This window comes from Mytilus galloprovincialis, chromosome 1 (genome assembly GCF_965363235.1).
Source record: "Mytilus galloprovincialis chromosome 1, xbMytGall1.hap1.1, whole genome shotgun sequence".
NCBI lineage: Eukaryota > Metazoa > Mollusca > Bivalvia > Mytilida > Mytilidae > Mytilus > Mytilus galloprovincialis.
Window position 1 is genome coordinate 121472415 of NC_134838.1, and position 26107 is coordinate 121498521.

The 26107-nt window shown below is 32.0% G+C and overlaps 1 protein-coding gene across 2 annotated transcripts in view; it reads left to right on the plus strand.

The window, feature by feature from the left end:
• The window catches only part of LOC143055843 (uncharacterized), a 63081-nt gene extending 37298 nt beyond the window's left edge, over nt 1–25783 (plus strand). For both annotated transcript variants that reach the window (XM_076228888.1, XM_076228898.1), the window contains 11 exons: nt 8061–8158; nt 8734–8862; nt 9452–9597; nt 9920–10055; nt 10408–10542; nt 10860–11033; nt 11761–11895; nt 13213–13326; nt 15658–15815; nt 16725–16860; nt 20573–25783. In XM_076228888.1, the coding sequence (XP_076085003.1) occupies nt 8061–8158; nt 8734–8862; nt 9452–9597; nt 9920–10055; nt 10408–10542; nt 10860–11033; nt 11761–11895; nt 13213–13326; nt 15658–15815; nt 16725–16860; nt 20573–20641 (1430 nt within the window). In that variant the 3' untranslated portion in view covers nt 20642–25783. The remainder of the gene's footprint in view (nt 1–8060; nt 8159–8733; nt 8863–9451; nt 9598–9919; nt 10056–10407; nt 10543–10859; nt 11034–11760; nt 11896–13212; nt 13327–15657; nt 15816–16724; nt 16861–20572) is intronic.
• The last annotated feature ends 324 nt before the right edge of the window (nt 25784–26107 follow it).

The window sequence follows — 26107 nt, forward strand, 5'->3', positions numbered from 1 at the left end:
AGTAAATATAAGAGCATTTCATAAGCCAAAGATTCATTTGTTCAGTTCGCTGATTGTTAAGGGAATACGATACAGTAGCAGGGGCAGATAATAACGTTTTCAAAACTTTTCGTGTTGTTTTCGCGACGTTGGTAACCAGAACGTTGTAATTTCGCGATGTTTCTAATAAGAACGTTAACATTTCGCGACGTCGCTTTAAAAGAAGTCATATTTCGCGGAATATTCACTGACGTCATAAATTCGGTTGCGCGAATTTCAAAGAAGTACTTGCTAAGAAAGTGTCCATGCTGTTTCTAAAAGACGGGAAAAATCTGCCGCAAAGGAAATACTTGAGATGAACAAAACTAAATCAAATACAACTTTGCATAACGAAATTGAAGAAATGGTAATAGACACAGAAGAGAGTACTGACAGTATAATATGGAAAGACGGAAGAAGAATTTTGGAGCTTTTTAGTCTGGCACTGAATAACTGCCAAAACTGCACGTCCCAGCGGACTCTGCTCAACATAGAGAAAGAAAAATTGCAAGGATGTGGGGTCTATTTTACTATTCGTTGCTTAAACTGTAACATGCTGAATAACATTTTAACAAATAAGACATAATTCGGAACAAAAGGACCTGCAATAGCTAACTATGAGTATTAGTAGCTGCTTAACGTCCAGCAGCATATATTTAATTGCACATTTATGACATCCAAATGTTATTTTAATAAAACTTAAAGAAATGAGAAAACGTATGAACCCGTGATTAACGACAAAAGTTTAACAAAATCTTTGGTGCGAATGGTGGCCTATCGGGTCTGATGTTGGAAGATTTGGAATCCATACACGAAAGTCATTACTACGGCGTGTTGTACAGCTGTTCAACAGTTATTTTCATTTATTGATAATGAATTCAAAGTCAATAATACTATCTTGAATTGAAAAAAAATCAGAATCAAAATAGTTTAGTTTGTGTCTTTATTTTCTTGTTCTTGCATAGCATTTGGCAGACTGGAAATTTTCCGGAGAATTGTCATTGTACGGCCAAATTTAACAGACTATCAATAAAATAACAAAACCGACTGCATGTGCGAGATCCACATAGATAGACAAGGTCGTATAACACCCCTATTCGTAAATAAAATAATAAATAATGAGGGTGTCTCATCCTGTTCTGGACTTGAAATTGGTACATAAAAAAAAATGCCGAGTTTAATTGATATTTTAAAAATTATCGTAGGCTTCAAAAGCAGCATACTTTTAGATGGGGTACTGACATTCCTCATTTGCAGTCAGTTTACTTACGACCTAAAGCTGTATACAATAAATCTCAGGCATCTGGTCCAATATTTAAGAATGCAAATAAACAGCAACAGGACTATTCCAAGTATACTTCACACTCTGTAGAAGGAAATGAAATTTGCAAAAGTTTTAACAGTAGGAAAGGTTGCTCATTTCCTAACTGTCGCTATGTTCATATTTGTTCAATTCAAGGTTGTGGTGCCCAACACCAAGCCTTTGCCCATCCAAAAAACGGATAAAGGTAAAGCCTGTGCGTGACTTGGTGTATAATGTTTGGCATGATGAACTAAAAAATGATGTTGATAAAGATTTTCTTTTGCAAGGCATAAAAAATGGGTTCGACATTGTTCAAGATAATTTGGCTTCATCACACATTTCGGCAAAAAATCACCCTTCAGCTAATCCTTCAAGTCCTTTATATAACAAAGCTCATCAACAGATTTTGACTGAAATTGAAAATGGAAATTATGAGTTTGCTAAGTCCACACCTAAAATTATTAGCCCTTTAGGTATTATTCCAAAATCTGATGGGGGTGTAAGGATAATTCACGACTGCAGCAGACCACTTGGATCTGCTGTAAATGATTTTGCAGGGGATGTAGAAAAACAAAAGTTTCAATCTGTTGATGATGCAGCAAAATTAGTCACAAAAAATTGTTTCATGGCCAAAGTCGATTTAAAATCGGCTTATAGATCCGTCAGCATTAGTTCCCATAGTCAACAGGTCACTGGTTTACGGTGGACTTTTCCTGATGGTCAGACCCATACCTTTATTGATAAAAAATTACCCTTTGGTTCAAAACTTGCACCAGGTATTTTTCATAGGCTATCACAGGCTATTCGGCGCATGATGTCATGCAGAGGTTTTACCATTATAGCTTATTTGGATGATTTTTTCATTTGCGAAAAAACAAAGCAGCGCTGTGCACATGCACTTAGAATTTTAATTTACTTGCTGCGCAAGTTAGGTTTTTCTATTAGTTGGTCCAAGGTTGTTGACCCTTGCCAGAAATTAGTATTTTTAGGCGTGGAGATAGACTCCACAACATTGGAATTAAGATTACCTATTAAAAAACTTGATGAATTAAGGCGGGAACTAGCAAGTTTTCAGCAGCGCAAGCATGTTTCTAAGAAACAATTGCAGTCCCTGGCGGGCAAGCTAAACTGGGCTTCGTCAGTGGTTCACGGCGGGAGAGTTTTTCTCCGGAGAATCATTGACAGCATAATGCAGCTCAAGCATGACAGGCACAAAATGCGCTTAAGCGGCGATATTTTGCATGATATCCAGTGGTGGTATAATTTTATGGCAACTTTCAATGGGAAATCCATCTTACTCAATACTAACCCTGTCACCTCAGTTTACACAGATGCTTGCAATACAGGTGCAGGTGGGTTTTTTGGTACTGATTGGTTTTATGTCAATTGGAAAGAGGATTTCCCATTTGCGCAAACTTTGCATATAAATGAGCAAGAAGCACTTGCAGTGGCTTTGGCAGTCAAACGTTGGGCTAAGTGCTGGCAAAATAGGCGTGTATTTATTTATTGTGATAATGCATCAACTGTTGCCTGTATCAATAAGTGTACCTCAAGGAACAAACTTTTGATGTCCTTTTTGCGTGAATTGTTTTGGCTATCTGCTGCTAATAATTTTCATCTGGTCGCAATTCATTTACCAGGGAAGCAAAATGTTTTAGCGGATGCTATTTCCAGATTGCATGAATTAAAGTTATGTCAATTTTTTATGAAGGAATGCCTATCCACCCCTTTGTATGTGCATCACCTTGTTCCTCACATGTCCTGTCTTTCTCTCCGCTTTCTCATCTTTAGGCTTACAGGCACACAGTCATGACAGGTCAAGTTTTTTCTTTAGTTTTCTATGGGATCAGTCTTAGCATTTTCTAACGCATGTCCTACTTTCTACCTTTACACAGGTTTGGGGTTTTACTTTGGAGTACCACAGATTTTCAACTGGAATTTGCTTTGTTTGTAATTATGTTTACATGTATTGCTTTATTGATATGCAAAGAAAATATTAAACTGTGGTTCTTTGTCCCAAACCTGTGTTTGTTCAGTTTATACTTCTAACTAAGAACCGGTTAACATATCTTGGGCCCCTTACTGATCTCTGATTAGTGTAAAACAGATGCTTCATTTGCACTGTATCTTTTCAGCGTTTGGTTCGGGCCCCAAAAGGGAAAGTATCTTAGTATTCACAACATAGTCCCTAAATAGATTAAGGCGCAATATATAGGGAGGATTGGGGGGGACTAGTAATGTGGATTAATGGAACTATTTTGTATAAATAGATTATTAATACACAATACGTTTTTGTGCAATGCTGGTACATATAATTTTAATTGGGAATCCCTGTCTGCTATTTGGTCCAATCAGCTTGGGGGTTTCCCAGTTGCTGCTGCATGTGAAATCTCGTTTACTAATTGCTTTTCGAGATTATCCTAATTAACCAATCAAAATTAACACTGCATTTGAATTAACCAATCAGCGCTTAATTAACAGGGCTTTTGTTTTAGGCACAAGCACATAATTATTCTGAAAGCAACGCTTGCTTGGAGCAGACATTCTAATTTTCTGGAAAATTATTTATTCCCACCCTCCGCTCCCTAGAGGATAGTTTTTACTTTATTGCTTTGTCATTTCAGCCTTTTATCATGTTTATTAAAATATATTGTTAATAAGTAGAGTAGTAATGTTTCAAAAGAACTCACAGTTATTATGTACTTTGTGTTAGGAGTACCACAGATTTTCAACTGGAATTTGCTTTGTTTGTAATTATGTTTACATGTATTGCTTTATTGATATGCAAAGAAAATATTAAACTGTGGTTCTTTGTCCCAAACCTGTGTTTGTTCAGTTTATACTTCTAACTAAGAACCGGTTAACATATCTTGGGCCCCTTACTGATCTCTGATTAGTGTAAAACAGATGCTTCATTTGCACTGTATCTTTTCAGCGTTTGGTTCGGGCCCCAAAAGGGAAAGTATCTTAGTATTCACAACATAGTCCCTAAATAGATTAAGGCGCAATATATAGGGAGGATTGGGGGGGACTAGTAATGTGGATTAATTGCCGAGTTTAATTGATATTTTAAAAATATATTATATGTTATTCAGGTCTCAGACAGGGTATATACTGTGACATTCCCGGCTTAGAGTTTATATCCCCGTATATACCCTGGCAGTTTCCTGAATATATACTGACATCTCTGTGTTGTTATCCAATCACAAACCTCGACACATTTGTAATCCGTAATATAAATAAATATTATATGTGTATGTAGAAAAACAGCCAATAAAAGTCCGTTTAAAAGATTTCAATAAAAATATATTGGTGTAGTTTTTGGTTTGAATTTAAGCAAAGTATAACCAATAGATGCAGAATTGTCACACATTAGTGTGTTTAATTGGTTATATTTTTTTTTGTATATGAAACTGGATGTAATAGACCAAAACAAGAAAACGCCCGTTCACATGCTTGTAATTCAATGGTTGTCGTTTGGCATTGTATATCAAATTTGGAGAAGGTTCACGAAGGGTTAAAATTGGCCCTGATTTTTTTATGTTTTTTAAATTGGGTCAAAATATTCCAAATTTCATATGTAAACACTTGTGATAATACTATTAAGACAAGATTATTTTTTCTGGCACTTTCCTTTACAAATTATCGAGCTATGACCCCTTAAATAAACACAATTTGTAATTAAAGGTAAATTTTGATACTTTTTCCCCATAATTCTAATTGTTTTTGGCATAATTTACTTTGGTCACCATCTCCGATCCAAAAAGTTTTTATATTAATGAAATCTATATCAAAATTGGAATCTTTTGGTTACAACACATTTTGGATCGTAGGTGGCAGCCAAAGTGTTTCTAAAGGTTTTAGGTCTGGAAAATGCACAAAATCATCATATTTTGAAAAAATGTCCAAAATGGGCTTACTTTGGAGAATTTTATGTACTCTTATGAAAAGAACTGATATATTTAGCATTTAGACTTTTGAAATAGACCCATTTACGAAGCAATTTGAGACCTTTTTGGTGTTTTATGATAAAGTTGATATTTTAGGCCATTTTGTGCCATAAGTGAACCTTGTCCTTTGTATTTCGTTCTTTGTTTGTACTTAAAACAGGCCGTAAGTTTCCCGTTTGAGTTGTTATGCATTTGTCATGTAGGGGCCTTTAATAGCTGACTATGCAGTATGGGTTTTAATCACTGTTGAAGGCCGTCCGATGTCCTATAGTCATTTACTTCTATGTCATTTGGTCTCTGGTTGAGATTTGCCCCATAGGTAATCATACCTCGTCTTATTTGTATAAGCTGTAAGCATATCCCTATTGTACTTTAATGTATTGAGAGATAAAAATTGAATTATTGGCAAATGTACACTAATTGCAGACAGACACATCAAAAAGTGTACACATATTAAAACTCGTCGCTGTCAATGCATGCTGATGAGCAAATGTGAAGTCATACAGTAGGGTTGTTTCTGAGAAAAGTAACAAACGTATAGGTAGACGATCGGACAGAAGAACAAAGTGTTTTCAATATAGCTCTACATCTAGACAAACAAGTACGCCAATATTCATACATACAAGTACACACCCGTGATATCGCGGGTCCGTGACTGAATTAAATTATATAACTATGCCTAAGCCATATTTTAGTAATTGGTATTGTCATCTGATAAAGACATGTCAATTATAAGATACACAGTTTTCTCTGCTTTCAAATCTTTCTGTTTGAACCCGTCGACCTGGAACTTATCAATTATTGGTAATATTAATTATTTGGAAAACAAAAGGTCCTGGCTATCCAGGAATGGAGTATTTTATAATCAACAGCACTGTCCTATATTAGTTATCTTAGAAAGTCTTGCTGATTGCTGAATAAAACTACAATAGGGAACAATTTGACAATGATTGAATTTAGTAGTGTCAGCCCTTTGATTATGACCCGTGTATATAGCAAAATCCTAAATACACCGTTTGGTGGTGCGCCTGTCAAATGCGGAATGTACAGATAAGGTAATAGCTAACAGGTGAATATACTATTGGTATCGGTATCGGATTCGACCCGGAACTTGTTAATTATTGGCAATATTAATTATGTGGAAAACAAAAGGGTCTGGAGTGGTGTAATTTTTAATCTATACCATTGTCCTATATTAGTTATATATAGAGTTGAATTCTTTGATTTGTCGTTTTTACCCGATGACGTCTGACAAATTGGACCTCGTAATTTTAGTATTATAGATACGCCGTATAAAAGGTAATGTAACTTATCTATTGATAAAGACATCGTTCAAAATTATTCTCTAATACCGGCTACTGTACTTCCTATGAAATGCTATATTACAACTTCATTTTCGGTCGATTGAGGCAATAATGACATGAATTTAATTGCACGAAACAGCTCTTATTATAAAACAAGAAGTACTCCTTATAATTTAAATTTGAAGAATGATTATCTTTCAAATGTAAAAAGAAAAAAAATCAAAGTACGTCGGGGCCTTTTAAATTTGACGTACCGTATCGTATCGGTATCGGTTTTGTCATTGTTGAAGGTTAATTTATAGTTGGTTCACATTTTGTCATGTCAGGGCCTTTGAAATAATGTTGTCTATCCTCTTACAGTACATGAAGCAATTTAGAACTATGGTCGGACGGAGATGCACCTTTATATACTTCTATCAGATTTTTCTTTTTGGCCGTACATCTGACAAAGTAATCTGCTAGAATCTTTTTTTATATCCTTTTTTTTTATTATGAAAAGGTTCCTGTCCAAATTTCGTTTCGCAAATGTTTAGCACGAATGTTTTGCCATTTTATGAGTAACCATCTTATAAATTTTTGTGATAAGTATCAACTCTTTGAAAAACACCTGCATATACTTGACAGCGTACTGTGTGTAATGCGGGAATGATTACACGACGTTGTTGCGATTAAAACTTAATATAACGTAATTTAGCGCCGTATTGAAAGACGTCGTAAAAAATTTAGGTATATGGCTTTTATTGAAAAAACAAGCACATGGACCCCAATTTTTTTCTTTTGCAATCAATCAAGTACTGTTTCAAGAACTCTCCGCCAAAATTTCAGGAAAAAATCAACGATCAAATTTTTTCTGCACTTCCAAAAGATGCAAAAGATATGGTCAATTTCTTTATTTCGGATATAGCAATCTAAATCCGGAAAATGATGATTTGATTTAACCTTAAACTTGTTTCAGCATGTTGATGCCATGGATTAAAGGAACCTTTTACAAAAAACCCGGTTAAGTTATGACTTTTCGTTCAAAAGTATTGTTACTTTCTTTAAAAGTCCTCATTTATGAAATTTCAGGGATTTTCTTCCAAATATGCAAATTTCGAACCAAATTATCTCAAAAAGTAAGTCATGAAGGTACTTTTTTCTTTGCATATTTGAAAAGAACACATTGAAATTGACCTTCTATCAAAATTTTAAGAAAAAATCAACGAGGGATCTCTACTGTATCGTATGCCCTTAATTGCTTAATGTCCAATGGCAAATATTTGTTTAGAAAGCACTATATGAATGATAATATATTGACATTATTACCTGTATTGTAACTTGTCAGATTAAATCATTTTTGTATATAATTCAGGGATAAATGAAAAAAAAATCCATATACAAAACATGTCACGATTTTGTAATTAATCATTAGAAATTTAGCTTGCCATGAAGTTAAACCAATTTTATATTATATCAGTATTTTGAAAGTTATGTTTTTTCTATCAGGTCCTACTAGAAACACAACAGAAGATTTCTGGTATATGATCTGGCAAGAGGAAGTAGGCAAAATTGTTATGTTGACCAATTTAGTGGAAGCCAATAAGGTGACTTTTATTTAAATTCAAACATGAAAAGTTAAAAACAAGGTTATCAAATTTCTCTTTTCTTCAGATTGTATACCATTATGCTGAATTACATATCCTTATATGTAGACTTGCCCTTTGCATAGATGACCCCACCCCATCTTTCAACAATACAAAGTCTAATTTTTAAACGATAATATACAACAAGACCAAAGTAATGATGCTTCCTGAACTTGCCTAAATCTTCTCACTGTGAAAAAGATATTCAATAAGTTTATGCTTTGAAAATGGAATAAACATTTGAGAATTAAGATAAATGAGTAAATCCACTTTAGCAGAAAACAAAATGATAATAGTGAAGAAAATTGTATGTACTTGAGACAAATACATTGATAGTACTAATGAGAATAACAACATATTTAAGAAGCAGTCTGCTTTAATTTGTATTTTTTACATAAAATAGTCATTCAGCAAGGGTTTTCTTTTCTCTGGTAGCCATATAAAAGTCAACTATACGGTTATGAATGCTAAGAGTTTTAAACATTATATAAGGAGTTTTAGTGAAATGATGTTCATTATTTATTTGTTATTTCTAGGTGAAATGTTATAAGTACTGGCCAACAGAAGATGGTGATTTATTATTAAATAGTTTACAGATATCACTTAATTCTGAAGAGAACTATCCGTCGTTTGTAATTAGGAATATATCTATTATTGATGTTGAGGTTAGTATTAAGCAAAAATAACCACAAAAAGTTAAGGAACAGCACTTTTGTTGCTTTTCTTCTTCTCATAGTGACAGTGAGGCCTTCAACACAGAGCAACAAAACTCTTGACTCAATGCAAGTATAAGATGGCCCCTAGGCCCTAGCACCAGCTTGAGCGGAATTCTTTGTTCTTTTATAAAGGTTGAACTTAATCTTAAATTTCAAAGCTTTTATGCTTAGGAATGATAAAGAGTAGCAGAAAGAATCTATTTCAGGTTCAAACAGAAAATTGTAAGGTATTCTTAATTACTTTAAAATTTCAAATATACTTCAAGAACTTGGTTTCTAATAGTAGAAATTAATTGAAATGTACATCTTGGAAATTAACAACATAAAACAAATCTCAAAGTAGTTTTTTCCTCTTAGGAATTCAACGAACAAAATCTGCATTCAAAATACAAGGTGTCTCAATGCTATTACCTTTCATACTTATATACAGTTTGTTTTTATATATATTATTATGATTGCATGAAACTTTCTATGGTACGAATCTAATTAAGTTAACTTAGTCTATTAAGTACATTTGTTCTTTTTTTTTCATTTCTAGAGAAATGAAACAAGAAACATAACTCTATTCCATTTTACTGCCTGGCCTGACCATGGAGTTCCTGATCCATTCCAGATAATGATATTTCACAGGAAAATATCTCAAACTTCAACACCTCTGGGTGGTCCAATGGTGGTTCATTGTAGGTAAGGATGTAATATTTTATAAGTTCACCACCATTTATTAGATGGTCATTGGGTAGCTTTCATCCAAGACCTTGCATCTCCCTTTTTTAATATTTGTTATAGTTTGAAAATGTGTAATATCCAATTTGAAGATTTAGTGTGAAGATTAATCCATATTCCAAATAAAAGCAACAGAGGACATTAAATGCAACTAGTAAGTCCTAGATTTTTTAAGATTGAAAATGTTTTATAAGTTTAAAAAAGCAAAGAAAAATTTGTTGATTATCTGGACTTTTATTTTTTATTGACATCTCGGAATTTAATTTTATTTAAAACTTTTCAGTGCTGGCATTGGTCGTACAGGTACATTAGTTGCTATTGATTCACTGTTTAAACAAGGGGAAGCCTCTTATTACTTAGGAATTAACCAGTACGTCAGGGAGATGAGACAAAACCGTGTTAACATGGTGCAGACCCTTGTAAGTATAGAGTATAAGGTTTTTTAAGCTTCCCTCAGAAATCATTTTGTAGTTATTAACTATATAGAAAGAAAAAATTGGAGTACAATTGTATTTCAAAAAATGAAACAACTGTCTCAAACCAATTTTTACTTTCATAGAACATTATACAAGAGATTGATATATATTTTCCAAAAATGTCATGATAATAATAGTTAAGTATGATAGAAACTGCTATGAATGACAAGACCTTCATTCATTTTGGAGTAAAATATTTCATTATTTTGAAAAATCAACATCTACGAAAATATTAGTACTTTTTTTTTAGTTTTTATTTTTTGATAAAGTATTTGCTTGCTCTTTTTTATTTCAGACTCAGTACATATTTATTCATACAACTTTACTTGAGATGTTTGCCTGCAGTAAAGATCCTGTGATATCTAGAGATATGTTCTACCAAGTCTGGGCAGATCCACAGTTTAAAGACAAAGTCCACGATGAATATTTGGTATATTTTTAGCTAGAGTATAGAATATTATATTTTCAATAAAACATATTGAAGTCCAGCTGTACTGTACAATTGTATTTATTGTTTTCTTCTTTTATTTATTTTATTAAATTATTTTTTTAGTTTTTGATTTTACATTGCATTTGGACATATTATTGCATTTAGATGATAGAATAGCTTTGGTTTCTGCCACCAGTTAATAATATTTTAAATTTTACATAGAAATATTTAAAATTTTACATGTAAAATTAAAACAAAAACAATCATGTTTTATTGTAAAGAAAGTAATATAGATAATAAGTCGTTTATTTTTTCAGAGTTTGATGGCACTAAGACCAGAGTTTGCTGATGGTGAATATTCTATTGCTAATGATCCTGTCAATATTGACAAACACAGAAACAGTAAAATAATGGCATTGGATAAATACCGAGCCTATCTCCAATCTTATTCTGTAAACCGTACTGATTATATCAATGCTGTTATTTTGCCAGTAAGTATAAAGATTGCAATACCGAAATATAAGTCAGAATATTTTAGAAATAAGGTGATATGTATTCTTAAGGGACGACATCAAAAGATCGATGTAGGATAAAAAACTTAAATCAAATAGTTTGGGGGTGGGGGGGTCAACATCACTGCAAGTTTTGTTAATCTAAAATCGATTTTACATATATCCCTATTGGTCAATCAATTTTTCCCAAATTAAGTTAAGAGGGGGGTGTGGGGGTAAGTGAAAAAACTTTGTGAATTAAGTTTTTTATCCTTCATTGAACTTTTGATGTCGTCCTTAAAGGAAAGAATATTTTTAAAGCTGTGTTATATAATTGCTACATAACATATGGTCTTCCAGACAGACCAAGAAATGGGAAAAGAGTATTTTTATACAGTACATTATAATTTAAACATAGAGTTATCTCCCATATCAGTGTTCTGGAAGAGTTTTACATCTGCTTGTTGTTTTTTCCATTCATATAAATTGAATCGAGTTTTTTGTGTACTTACAATTTATTTTTTAGTGGAACATTTTAAATTGTGATTTTATAACATACTGTTTGTTTTGCTGTTTATATATGAATATGCTGAAAAAAGAATAAAAATATTTTAAATTCATAATTCCAAAGAGTGTTTACAATGGATATGTTTTAAAAATACTTACAGGTATTACTTGTGATAACATGTGTTATAACCAAGTTAATCTTAATAAGTTTTTTTTTTAGTCTCACTACAGTCAGCAGGGTTTTATCCTGACCCAGTTCCCAATGAAATCCACTGTGGTAGATTTATGGCAGATGTTATACGATTACCAGTCTAACACTGTTGTTATAACAGATATATTACATTTTGATGAACAGGTAAATGCAGTTATATTATGTATTCTAGAAAGGAATCTATTTTTTATGACTCTGAACCTCCACATTGTCTCGTGGTAGCATGTTCCCTTCTAGTAAGGGAGGTTGTGTGCTCAAACCCTAGCAGGCTGAAACTTTAAAATGGGTATTTGCTTCACCTCTAAGCAAGCAGCTTTAAGTTGAAAGATCAAAGACTGGTTAGCCAGAGCCATTATTCTATTGGGTTTTTCAGTTTTTATACACCCGTCAAAATTTTGACGGGACATATTATAGTATACATATGTCCTGCGTCCCTCCGTCTGTCTGTCTGTCTGTCTGTCCGGCGTAAACATGTCGCACCGTTACTTGAGAACGACTTATCCAAATTTCATGAAACATAATAACGTTGTTTCTTATGATGGTCAAACGATCTGTATACTTTTTGGTGAAAATTATATCAAACTTTTTGAGTTACGTGACTTTGTAACTAAAACAGGGGTGTGTTTTTTTTCACATATCACACCGTACCTCAAAAATGATTTATGATAATTGATTTAAACTTTACACACTTCTCAGTTATATTAATCTAAAGATCTGTATACTTTTTGGTGATGATTCAAAATTTTGTATTTGAGTTATTGAGTATAAAGGGGGAGGTTTTTTTTACATGTCGCCACGTATCTCAAAAACAATTTATGGTTATTGCTTTAAACTTTGCACATTTCTTAGTTATATAAATATAAATTTCTGTATACTTTTGGTTTTGATTCAAAATTTATTTTAGAGATATTGAGTTTTTTGTAAAAAAAAAAAAGAAAAAAAGGGGGGGGGGGGGGGAGTTATTGAGTTTTTTGTTAAAAAAGGTGTGTTTTCACATGTCACGCTGTATCTCAGAAACTATTTATGATTATTGCATAAAACTTACACACAAGACAACAGGGGTATCATGTGGTCATGGTAGAGCTATTTATTGTGTTATGTGTCACAAGTTTAGTATAGTAGACAGGACAGACATGTACTTATATAGAAACTGACTTAACTATTAGCACAAACCGAAATAGACCTTCGATTAGAAACCCGGCAAACAATTTAATGTTAGTTTTCCATCGTGACAACATCACAAAATGACGTACTAATGTATAGCATTCTTTTGTGTATACCAAGGCAGGTCTTGACGACCATCCACACAACATTTATGCAACATAAGAATTCAGGCTATATATTTTGTAGGTCTTTTCTAGACAGCAGATGATAAAGTAGAACTACAAAACAATAATAGTGCATGTGACCAGGTATTTGTAAAAGTTTTGTTTCTTGTAAAAAAAAATTGTTTTATTTTAGGACAATGGTGTATTCTGGCCTGGTATTGGTGAAAGTTTAACTCTGGGAGCATTTGTAATACACTGTGTGGCACAGTCTGGAAATAGAGATATTACTGTTAATCTTTCAAACAAGGTAAAGAATGTACACATGAAAGTTAATGTCATACATAGATGTAAAAAGTGGATACAATTTCACCAATATTCAATTTCGCAAGAAAAGTTTTAAATATCTCAATTTACTAGTAGTTAAAGCAACAGGGTAGTGGTAGAATCTGTTTTTTCCAATGAATTTACCAAAAAATGCCAAGTGTATCTTCTGAATAGATTTTGAGACAAATTATGAATGTATGGGATTTCAAAATTGATCAGACTGGTCAAAATTGGTCTAAATGCATACAGAATTAGAGAATTTCATTTATACCACTTTAGAATTTCAACTTTATGTTCATAGTATTCAATATATCCATTGGTTAAATTTAAATTTGAAAAGTGTTGTGTTAAGCTGAATTCTGTAGTTAAGAATTAATGTTTATATTTATTCAGAAAGCAGCAGAGGTAAAATTCTAACATATGACTTGCTAACATTTTGTCATGAAATTTTCAGCTTCAGTGTTTTTGGTGGTTATTGATTTTGCTTTCTGTTGCTTATTTTCACTAAATGTCTTGCATACTAACGAAATATTTTTTTTTATTGTTGTCAATACATGTACTTGTCTTAAGAATTGTGTCTGTTTATCGATTCTTATCAATGTTTTTATCTGAAATATGCCAAAAATTTATCAAATATTATTTTTTGAATGGTATGTTGTATACAGATGACATCAAATCTCAAAAATCACTTTTTTAGCTTATCTTTATAAATTGGTTTGGGTATTGGTTTCAGAAATCTTAAAAAATCTTGCATGTAATAATTTTTGTTATTCTAAATTTACTTTCTTTGCTTAATCTGGTGGATTTTGTAAACTTTATTTGCATGCCTACTGCTTCAATGAACAATGAAGACAACTTTATTATTCTAATAATTATCATCTGTCTGGTGGATGAAAAAATTCTAAAATGATGACACTTTGCTTAAGTAAAATGATGTCACTTTGCTTAAGTAAAATCTGCCTTTTTCTGTTTGTTTCTGTCTTTTGAGAGAAGATAAGTAGAATTGTATATAAGTAATTTGTCAGGTATATGCATTGTTGAAAAAGAGCACTTTTGTTTTACCAGAAAATGTATAGAAAACTTCAATTGTCATTTTATCTAATAATCAATAGTATTAGGGAGGATTTCAGATTCAAGATTAATATAATGGCTGAAAGTTTTGAGTTAAGGCCACTAGGAATTGAAGTATAAATCTTCAAACTTGTCTAATGTCAGTATCAATTTTTTGGCAAAAAGGAAACTGTTGTTAGAATTATTTAAATCCACATGATGTTTCAATTGCCTAACTGTATGTTAAGGAGAGGGAGAAATAGCCTAACTGTGTGTTAAGGAGAGGGAGAAATAGCCTAACTGTATGTTAAGCAGAGGGAGAAATTGCCTAACTGTATGTTAAGGAGAGGGAGAAATTGCCTAACTGTATGTTAAGGAGAGGGAGAAATAGCCTAACTGTGTGTTAAGGAGAGGGAGAAATAGCCTAACTGTGTGTTAAGGAGAGGGAGAAATAGCCTAACTGTATGTTAAGGACAGGGAGAAATTGCCTAACTGTATGTTAAGGACAGGGAGAAATTGCCTAACTGTATGTTAAGGAGAGGGAGAAATAGCCTAACTGTATGTTAAGGACAGGGAGAAATTGCCTAACTGTATGTTAAGGACAGGGAGAAATAGCCTAACTGTATGTTAAGGACAGGGAGAAATAGCCTAACTGTATGTTAAGGACAGGGAGAAATTGCCTAACTGTATGTTAAGGACAGGGAGAAATTGCCTAACTGTATGTTAAGGACAGGGAGAAATAGCCTAACTGTATGTTAAGGACAGGGAGAAATTGCCTAACTGTATGTTAAGGAGAGGGAGAAATTGCCTAACTGTATGTTAAGGACAGGGAGAAATAGCCTAACTGTATGTTAAGGACAGGGAGAAATAGCCTAACTGTATGTTAAGGACAGGGAGAAATAGCCTAACTGTATGTTAAGGACAGGGAGAAATAGCCTAACTGTATGTTAAGGACAGGGAGAAATTGCCTAACTGTATGTTAAGGAGAGGGAGAAATAGCCTAACTGTATGTTAAGGAGAGGGAGAAATTGCCTAACTGTATGTTAAGCAGAGGGAGAAATTGCCTTTTCACTCAAATTTAAGATGTTAAATTTTAAATCAGTGGTTCTTTCAGCACAGGTACCTGTTATGAGAAATTATCAACGTACTAACCATTATCTTTTCAATGATTTCAGTATTCCAACAAAAGTTTAGACATAAAGATATTAATAGAAATTAACAATGTACATGCATGTACTAACAATTATCTTTTCAATGATTTCAGTATTCCAACAAAAGTTTAGACATAAAGATATTAATAGGAACAGGTTGGTCAGAGAACCAGGATGTACCAGGGGATGCAGACTACTGGTTTGAATTACACAATGATATACATAAATGGCAGGAAGGTCAAGGTCAAAAACCAATTACTGTTTTAAGCAGGTAAAACCTACACTGTTATTTCCAAGTAAATCTAAAGTCAAGATATAAAAATATATAGAACTTGTTAGTTGTTCTTTAATTAAAATAACATCACTACATGTATTGTGATGAGGTTTAAATAAAATAACATCACTACATGTATTGTAATGAGGTTTAAATAAAATAAAATAACATCACTACATGTAGTGTGATGAGGTTTAAATAAATTAAAATAACATCACTTCATGTATTGTAATGAGGTTTAAATAAATTAAAATAACATCACTACATGTATTGTGATGAGGTTTAAATAAACTAAAATAACATCACAAAATGTATTGTGATGAGGTTTAAATGAAATAAAATAACATCACTACATGTATTGTGATGAGGTTTAAAAAAATTAAAATAACATCACAACATGTATTGTGATTAGGTTTAAATGAAATAAAGATCATAGAGAATAAAACTACCATTGTTGCAGGCAATAAATCTTAACAAGCAATAAAAATACTACAAAGCATGTATAGTGGAAAAAACCCTTTAAAATCAAGCCTTACAACATAAATTTGTAATAGTTATATGGATGCTTATTAAAGACTGTTAGAGAAGAAATATGTGACTGTTGCTTGTATTATCTATGAATTTATACATTTGAAAAACTGCATACAATAATGAAAGTTAATTAGAAGATTTATTTTCAATTATTTTTATTTGATTTAAGCATTCCTTCAAACATTTTCTTCCAATTTTCAATAATCTTTGTGTGCTATGCTTGTTGTTGAAAAGAAAGCAAGATTTAAAAATGAGCAACACAAAAAAGGACTTCAATATTTGATCAATCATAAACATAAAAATAAATAGTACTTTTTATATACATATGATTGCATACCTGATCTTATTTTATATTGACACATTGTTTAATTGTAGGGATGGTGGTAGCCGTGGTGCATTATATTGTGCAGTGTCAAATGTGTTGGATGCGTTGGATATCTATCAAGATGTAGATGTGTTCCATGCCTTTAGACAGATTCATAATAGAAAACCAGAAGTTCTCTTATTCAAAGTAAGTTCATTAATTATTGGAAACTAAGGAAATTCTGGTTATTTTGAGAACACTTCTGTTCTAACTGATTTCAGTACAGAATAGATGACTTATACTAATTACACTGACTTAGAATAGACTTAAAACAAAAAAAATATATGGGGAAGGGGGTTAAATAGCACTTAATTAGTTTATATGGGTGGGGCAGGTCACAATGTGTGGTTATTTATACAAAGTAAACTGCAATTTATGGGTGATGGTATAAAAAAGTGCCTTCCAACCTTCCAATATTTTTTTTCTGCAAACGCCCTTAAAATAAGTTATCTCCATAATATCATTGATATTAGGTTTTACCAAGAACATATACTGTAACAGTTAAATTTTGTATAAATTTCATTCCTCCGGCAGGAAGTCCATGCATTAATTGATGCAACATCAAATGATTAGACTTATTGCTTTAAAATACCGGTACATGTATATTGAGTATCACGCTGTGTAAAAAATACAAAATAGGAATAACCTCTAAAATAACATGTTATTCAAATATAAACCTAGTATATATAATATAACAGGTATGATATATCATTAGTAGAAAAGAAGATGCTTACCATAGATCTGAAATTAAGAAATAGTTCTTTGATATAAAATTTAATTATCAGTAGAAAATGATGAATCTTGTCATGTCATAATTGTATGAATTATCTCCCATGTTATTATTTGTATAAGTTATCTCCCATTTCAAATTTTTTTTTTTATTTTCATCAAACCCCAAAACATATGCTGCTAAGACTTTAGCTGTTATGTAGAACTGCCCATTTTGGCAACTGTTAAAAGGGGAACATCATTTTAAAGACCAAACAGCCTATTCATTTCTATCAGTGATTTTTCCTTCAAATTTTGTGTGAAGGTGTTGCATGATTTGAGGAACAAAATATGATGAAAAAAAATGGGGGTCACCTACTTAGTTTTGTCACTATAGCAACCTCAGTTTCGTGTTTTCCAGAATATTAACATTGCTTGTTATATAAACTCTCAAAAAAATGCTTTATATCAAACCTATATGCATAATTCTTGTTTCAAGTTAAACAGTAGATTTGTATCTTTCAAATACAGGTTCAAGAGTTTAAGGCTCATATTGATTTGATCTTTAAAAATATGATTTATTTCATTCCCGCCAAAAATTAAACGTTAAACTGAAAAACGTTTCCAGTATTAAAAAAATATCTACCAGTGATTTCTTCATAAAAATTTAAAGAAGGAAAGTGCCATATGTACTCTTCAAAATAAAGCAAAAAAAGTGTATGTCACAGACCTTTCAAAAAAGTTATGAGTAATTTTCATGTTTTTTTCTCGTTCGTTTTGAAGAAAAGAGTTGTCTTTCTTCAGAACATTGCATCTGACGTCATAGCACATGTACAAACTTTCCTTGCTGGCGCACTATTTGAAAAAACAAATCGCAAATTGGACGTTTGAAACCCACATTTAAATTTCCAAGAATAACAACTTTATTCACCTACGTGGCTTTATTATCCGGTAATACTAGAGATTTAGCATGTATCAGTTTCAGATCTTTATGATGTTGTTGCCGCACAATATAAACGTTCAGAAACAACATCCGTCGGAATGGAAAATTGTTTGAAATAACCTTTCACTCCGCTTTTGTATTGAAAGTCTGTTTTTTGTCCTCTGTCCCACATAAGCAAAATTATTGAAAAAATAGAAATGAAAGATGGCACTGGTTAACTTACAGAGTATTTGATTATACCAGACTAGATGTGCTTGTTTCTTTTCCGCGTCAATTTCAGAAGTTTGCCGTAACGAACTTATTCAGCACTGTTGAAAGACAGACATACAAAAGCATGGACGGAGTTCTTTATACCATTATTTTTCCCGACTGAGACGAACGTTTAGAAATTATTGCATTGAGTTTTTTTTTGAATATTTAAGATATAAGGAAATTATAAAAATTAAAGGTATAATATATGAATGAAAGTTTTGATTCTAAAACGTTATACATCTATCTAAAAATACAATTCTTTTATTACTACAATGTACCTCATATGCTTTCAATAAACGAGACAGTAAATATAAAATACAAATAGTTTTTGATTTAAAAATTAATTTAGAAATAATTTTCCGTTGAAAACTACAAAGTAAGATTTCTCCAACAGGATAAAATATAATAAATCTAAATTGCTCATTTTGGAAATTAAAACAAAGAAAAGGTTGTTGCCGGCATTGAAAATCGAAATTTGTTTTCAATCTTTCCGGTATTAGTTTTATTAATATTTTTTGCCTTACAGCTAATTTCCTAATGCATGTAGGGTAAAACTTTGGTTGGCTTCCTTGCTTTGTTTGTATTAATGTTTACTCAAGCTCTATAATTAAGATTGACATCTTTATATATAGGTATGTTAACCTGTATATATGCTATTTAATTGAATTGGACGTTATAAAAATATAATTATACAAAATATACAAGCAAAGTAAGCAGGCAAACCAAAGTGTTGATCTACATAAAGTAGGAAATTAGCTGTAAGTTTCAGTGAGATTAGACGATGTTTATAATTTCTCCTTAAGACAATTTGAAATGAAACAAATGACAAACAAAAATGACCATTGTCATCATTTTATTTTTACTATAAGATTTTGTCAAATAAGCAGTATGAATAAATTTTAACTTCATTGCAAGATCGGACATTATTTTACAAGAATCATCCAGACATCAGTTACATGCACATGTTGCTAGTATGTCAAAACTTTAAGGAAAAATTGATTATCGGCCTAACCTTGTGAATACTCAATTTTTAAAATTTTTGAAAACTTGACAGTAAAATTAGAAGGATCGTTTCATAAGGAACATGTTTACTATGTTTTAAGTTGACAGGACTTCAACTTCGTCAAAAACTACCTTGACCAAAAACTGTAACCAAAAACTTTAACCTGAAGCGGGACAGACGGAAGAACGAACAGATGCACAGACCAGAAGACATAATGCCCATAAATCGGGCATAAAAATAACTTTCACCTAACCTGTACACAATCGGCACAAACGAACGACAAAATCTGCGCAAGTGAAGAAGAAAAAAAATGAAATTCAGATCGATGCAAATATAAGACAAAATCTACGCATGTGAAAGAATAAAAAAAATAATGAAATGCAGAATGGCGCAAATGCAAAAAGTCGAGATCAAAATTGATATTTTATTATTTTTATTAAAACGAAGGTTAAATATAGTGTAGTATCTTATGTGTCCAGTTGTGTTAAATTTCCACAGGATATTAAAGTAGCGCGACGCATAATAGTTCCTCTTTCCTTGGGAGACGTAGCGTACCTACGTATCGTACACCATCTTGGAATCCGGTGAAAAACGCGAAATAGGACGTTATAACTTGACGTTTTTTCATTGCTAGAACAACGTCATAGAGCTTTTATGTCACTACCAAGTTGCGTTAGCTGATGCACATAAACAATAGGCTGTTTGGTCTTTAAGAATCTGGAAATAGGAACTCTGTGATACATTTAAATTTAAAAAAAAGAGTTGTGATACATTTTAAATAAAATAAAGAGTTGTGTTACATTTTAAATAAAAAAAAGAGTTGCCTCCCATGTAGTTGTTGTGTTCAATAGTACTTGCAAATATAAATGTTCTTCATTGTGAAGTTCAGCAGCAAAACAAAAAATAGGTTTATACATCTATCTATTATTAAAGTAAACTTTTGAATATTTCAGGAACAGTATGAGCATTGCTATGAAGTAGCGAGACTGTATCTAGATGCTGGAAGTTTATACTCCTCGTGACATACAATCGGACTTAGAGACAGTATAGATTATTTCATTTAGAGATAAGGAAAAGTGTGGAATAAAAGTATCATATCAGATGTTAGTTGAAGCAAGGAAGCAACTAATAGTGTGTACATTAATGGTGTTCATTCATCTTTGACCTCTGTTGACATTGAAGCATCCATTATTATAGAAATGACATTTAGTTTATAGATATGGTATTTGGTGGTTTCATTTTATTTAACTTGATGTATAAACCATGTAAAGTAGAACCAACAAGTGCTGTAATGCATGCCTATTGTATGATGCCTTTGGTATAAATCATCATATTTATTACTTAACAATTACATGATATAGGTACCACTCATCTGTATGGCTCTATGTATGAGATCTTAACATTGTAATGTACTACACTAGTACAGGATAATATTAAGAAGACTTACTGTTTCTAAGTCAATATATTTATTTATAAAGTATAAATCATTGCATTTACATGGAAAATGCAGTATGCAAGATATGTTATATTTAAAAAAGAGTGTTATTATGTTATTTATTTGAATGTTATAAAGTTTGCAAAACATGACATGACAATGGTGCTATATTCAGTATTTCTATATTACCTATGCAGTATTATTTATATTTATTTATTATGAAATTATCTCTAGTTTGATGTTCATGTTCATTGTATTTACATCTTATTTAATTCAGGTAATGTTGATAGTGTGAATTGTTTTGTTAGAAATTCTTCTGAGAATTCACTGGAAAAGAAAGATTTTGTTTTAAAGCTCTTGTAACAGTTATTATCATTGATATCAATATCCTTAATTGTTCCAATACTTTTGAATGTGTATCAGTTTTCACATATTTCATGTTTGTCATCTGATGTGCAGTTGTAAAATTTTAATTAAATTAAGGTCCATGTTGACTCATTCATATGTAGATTTTCTGAAAAGTGTTTTGTAGCGGTGAGTTTTCTAAGATATCTAATCTCATATGAACTGAATTAGTTTGTCTCTGTTGTCGGTGTGCTGAATTCCTCCCAGGGATTTGTTAGATGATACAAAAAGTTCAGAAGTGTAACAGCGCTCCAAAATAAAATTAAAACAACTCACATGTGCATTGAATGTCTTTTTCATGACAATAACACTAATCAATAAACACTAATAAAATAATAAATAATAAATACTGTCTTCTGATTGGTTAAAAGTATTAATTTTATTTTGAATGTTGTCAATTTTGATGGCAACACGCCAACATGTGTGTACGTTATTATTGTTAATATAAATAATATAAAAAGTTCTTTGAGCCTTAGGCTTAGTTTTGATAGAAATTTATTTATAATGAATGGCAATAATTTATTTTGATTTTATTGAACCATAAAACTAATTTTTGACTTTTCACAATGTACATAATCCGCTTTGCGGATTATTCAATGTGAAGAGTCAAAAAATAGTTTTATGGTTCAATAAATTCAAAATAGATAATAGCCATTCATTTAGTAATAAAACCTGGTTTGCTTTTAAAATTGTCTTTTATTGTGTATATTGGGATGAATAATTTTAATGTAATTGAGACTAGAAGTGAATTTTACCAGTCATCAAATTAGACAAGAATAAAGCTTTTTGGTGTTTAAATGTCCTCCTACGATATATTAGGGGAATAATGCTTTCTGTTCTGTGAGTCCATTAGTTCATTGGTATGATCATCTTATATCCATCAAAATTTATATAATAGTTCTTGAAAAACTGGTCATTATCGTGATATATGGACTGTCCTACGGGCAGTCCATGTATCACGATAAAGACCAGTTTTTCAAGAACTGTTATGTTTATTTCATTGAGAAACCATGTTTTGGAAAATTCTCATAAATTCAAAATGACTAAAGCGAATTCAGGGGCGTAGCTAGGTATTCAGTCAACTGTAGGCACCAGGTCTGTAGGGCTGTAGTCAACTGCAGGGGGTCTGGGGGCGCTCAAGGACCCCAGTAGGTCCAGGGCAGAGCCCTGATAGGGGGTTCAGGGGCGAAGCCCCCCCCCCCCCCCCCGACGGAAAATGGTTTTCAGCATTTTAGCTGCAAAATTTAATGTACAAAAATATTAAATTTACTGATTATTTAATCATGGTAATTATAATGAACATGATGAAAAGTTCGACGAATTATGAATAATTCACCATAACATCTGACTGGTGAATTATATAACGCAACTGCAGTAAAAGTTTTGTGAAGGCAAGAAAGTTTAACTCGGACATTACCGCAAGACATTGCAAACCTATTGTTTTGAATTGAATATGTAGCTCAATTCATTCATAAATTTGAACTTTTGTAGCTTACACTTAGTACAAAACGATCGTGCTTACAATTTGATAAATTATATGTCTAAATTTTATTCTTTTAACTGAAATGTTTCAAGTTTTCAAACTAAATTTTCCCTGGGACAGTCATTTATACATATTCCTTTCAAAGTATCTATGCTAATTTTATAATGAGATGGCCATGTAAACCAGTACTGAAATATATCACGTCATATATATAGAACATTCCTGCAAAATTTCGAAGAGTTGCGTGAACATTTCGCGAATTGTTCGAGTTTAATGTTTCGAGTTTGTTACATGGGACAACGCCAAGTGAACGTTTTTTCTGATAATCTGTGCCTTCCGAAGCCTACGAATATAATATTTTTATTCTTTCTCTATCATAATGTGAAAATTTAAGAAACAATCTTTATCTTCATATATAATTTGAAATTTTCATTTCAGCATTTCTAAGAAAATTTCCTTATCAAATATTTATTTAGCGCTATTTTTCGTGGTAGTAGCAATATCTAACGTTGCGTCAGTACAATCGGAAATATGAAAAAAAATATATTTACAATATGCATTGCCCAGCGTAGATCAGTGCTGGGAACAGTATACCTAACAATATATATGTTCCTGATCAGCGTATCTCTTCAATTAAGCAGTACACTCTGTTTGGTCTTTTCATACTTATTCCGTTCTGATTGATATATACGTTTAACTTATTTAACAGTACATTTTGTGACAATCATTTATTTAAAAAAAAAAATAGGCACATAAACACTGATATTACTATAAAATAAAACTATCCTTTTGGCAAAAAACATCAATCTTTTGATTCTTAAACCTTCACCCTAGCCACACAAACACATACACACATAGTCCATGCCTAATGCAAAAGTTCTGTTCTGTTCATACTATCGTATCAAAATTCAAGAAATTCGTGTTTCTTTATAATTTTTTTTATCCTCTACTGTAAAATCCCTACCTGCTTAGATATTTGAACAATTGTGGTCATTACACGCAGATCTGAGTACTCAAAATTACTAGAAGCTAGTTGATTGATTTTTAAACATCCACTGACCAGTGTCAAATATTTATGCAAGTTAAGGATAAAAAAAAAAACCCAAAATTTACAATAAATACAACAGGGAGCTAGGTCCTGTCCAGGACGAAGGTCTAGAAATTTGAAAATGCCATGCATTGGAAAATGAGGGATTATTGGATAGGAGCAGAAATTTTGCCTTTCAGTAAACCAGCTACAAACTCCTCAAAGACTGGCATTCTCTCTACTACTAGGCATCGGCTTTAATGTCCCCGTTCTAACCAGACGTGACAGCGTATTTATCCTGGACAGCCAAATGAACGACCAACATTGGCAAGTCGGGTGAAGACAAAGTGGAAAGCTAGTTGAAAACTAACAACAACTAATTAAAAACTCATGTGTCTAAGTTGAGGTTTATTCAAGTTTCTGTTGATAGAAGTGAAATGATCTGAACCAAAGTTCTAGTTTACAGTTTCTATATGAGGTAAAATCATAAAAACATTCAATTCTATCCAATATTCTATTCACTAAGACCGAGAGACTAGTGTACAGATGACATTCGATAATCAAAGAGTTTTGACAACTTCACTGGCGTTCATTTACACAGATAACGTTGTTTATTATTTAAAAAAAAAAAAAAAAAAAATATTTGTGAAAAAATTATGTGTAGGCACGTGCCTAAAGTGCCTAACGGCAGCTACGCCCCTGGAATTCGAGTAGTTGTTAGATAACTATGGCAAAGAGTGAAGACCAGTCGTAGTAATACTGACATTCTTTTAGTGCAATTTTTCAGTATGGAAATACTTAATCAAGTTCTCTTTAGTTTTATAATTAACAAAAGCATATAATAAACAATTCAACAACTTAAATATAATATTAAAAATAGGAACATGTTTTATAAAAGGTACATCTCTCTAAACAGAGAAATCACGCCCCACTGGTCATTAACAGAGAAACCACGCCCCAACGGTCATTATCAGACGGAAACCACGCCCCAACGGTCATTATCATGTAAAAGTTCGTTAACGACCGGTTTTCTGGTCTGTTTTGTACTGTTAATGACCGATGGAATTTATTACTGAAGAATAATGAGTGTCATGTGAACCCTTGTTATCCAATAAGAGAATCTTATTCTCAACCGATATGAAATAATTTGTTTTAAGGTAGTTTACCATGGAGTTAAAATCACTGAGGATATATGTTCATTGTGATGTGAACTTTTAAAAATATATGCCAAATAAGAGTTTGAGATGTCACAGTATACTGACCATTGAAATGTTATAGTGCAATAGGGGCATTTTATCCTATGGGCACATTTTCTTGTGTTTTTTTTTTTATCTTAAGGCCAAGTGAAAATATATGAGAAGTTCCAGTTACCCTACCTACCTATCATACTTTTTAGTCTTAATAATAGCCTACCCTAAAAAAATATGTCATTTTTCATTAAGCACTGTAAAAGTTGCTCCCATAGACTCAATGCAAAAAAATGAATAAACAAAAACAAAAAATCCCTACCTACCTACCCTACCTTTTGTTTATATATAACTGGAAGATTAATTTTATGTATTTACCCCATAAGCAAGATTTTTTGCAAGTTTTTGTCATCAGAAAAAAGGTGTGAAACATATTGTCATCACACATGTATATCAGTCAAAATACTCATTAATATATGTTATAGCTCTCTTTGCCTAAGAGTTCATTCAACTGACATATTATATTGAATCAATTTATATCTTTATTACACCTAGTCTTATTTTTATATGAATATTTTGTAAAATTTTGTAATTTCATAAATTAAGATAATAAAAAGTAGAGATGTACTTTAATGGTTTATTTGTATGTCCCTGTCACTAAATGGTCAGGGTGTAAGGTTTTATACATGTCCCACATTCCATCCTTACCGCATTCTTATTCTGTCCTTTCTTCATTCTAAAATCAACCAGTTGTCCAGACTTTTCCTTGTTATGCCTGCAGATATTGAGCTGATATTTGGTAAATGTGTACAATGAGTTACTCGTGAGAATTTTTCTGTTTCAGTGTTATGTGCCCCCTTTTTTAAGAGTAGGATTTTATTGCAATAACCTTGTCTTTCTGTCTTATCATCAACAACTATTGTCTTCATGTTTTCTGAGTTACTTTTAGTA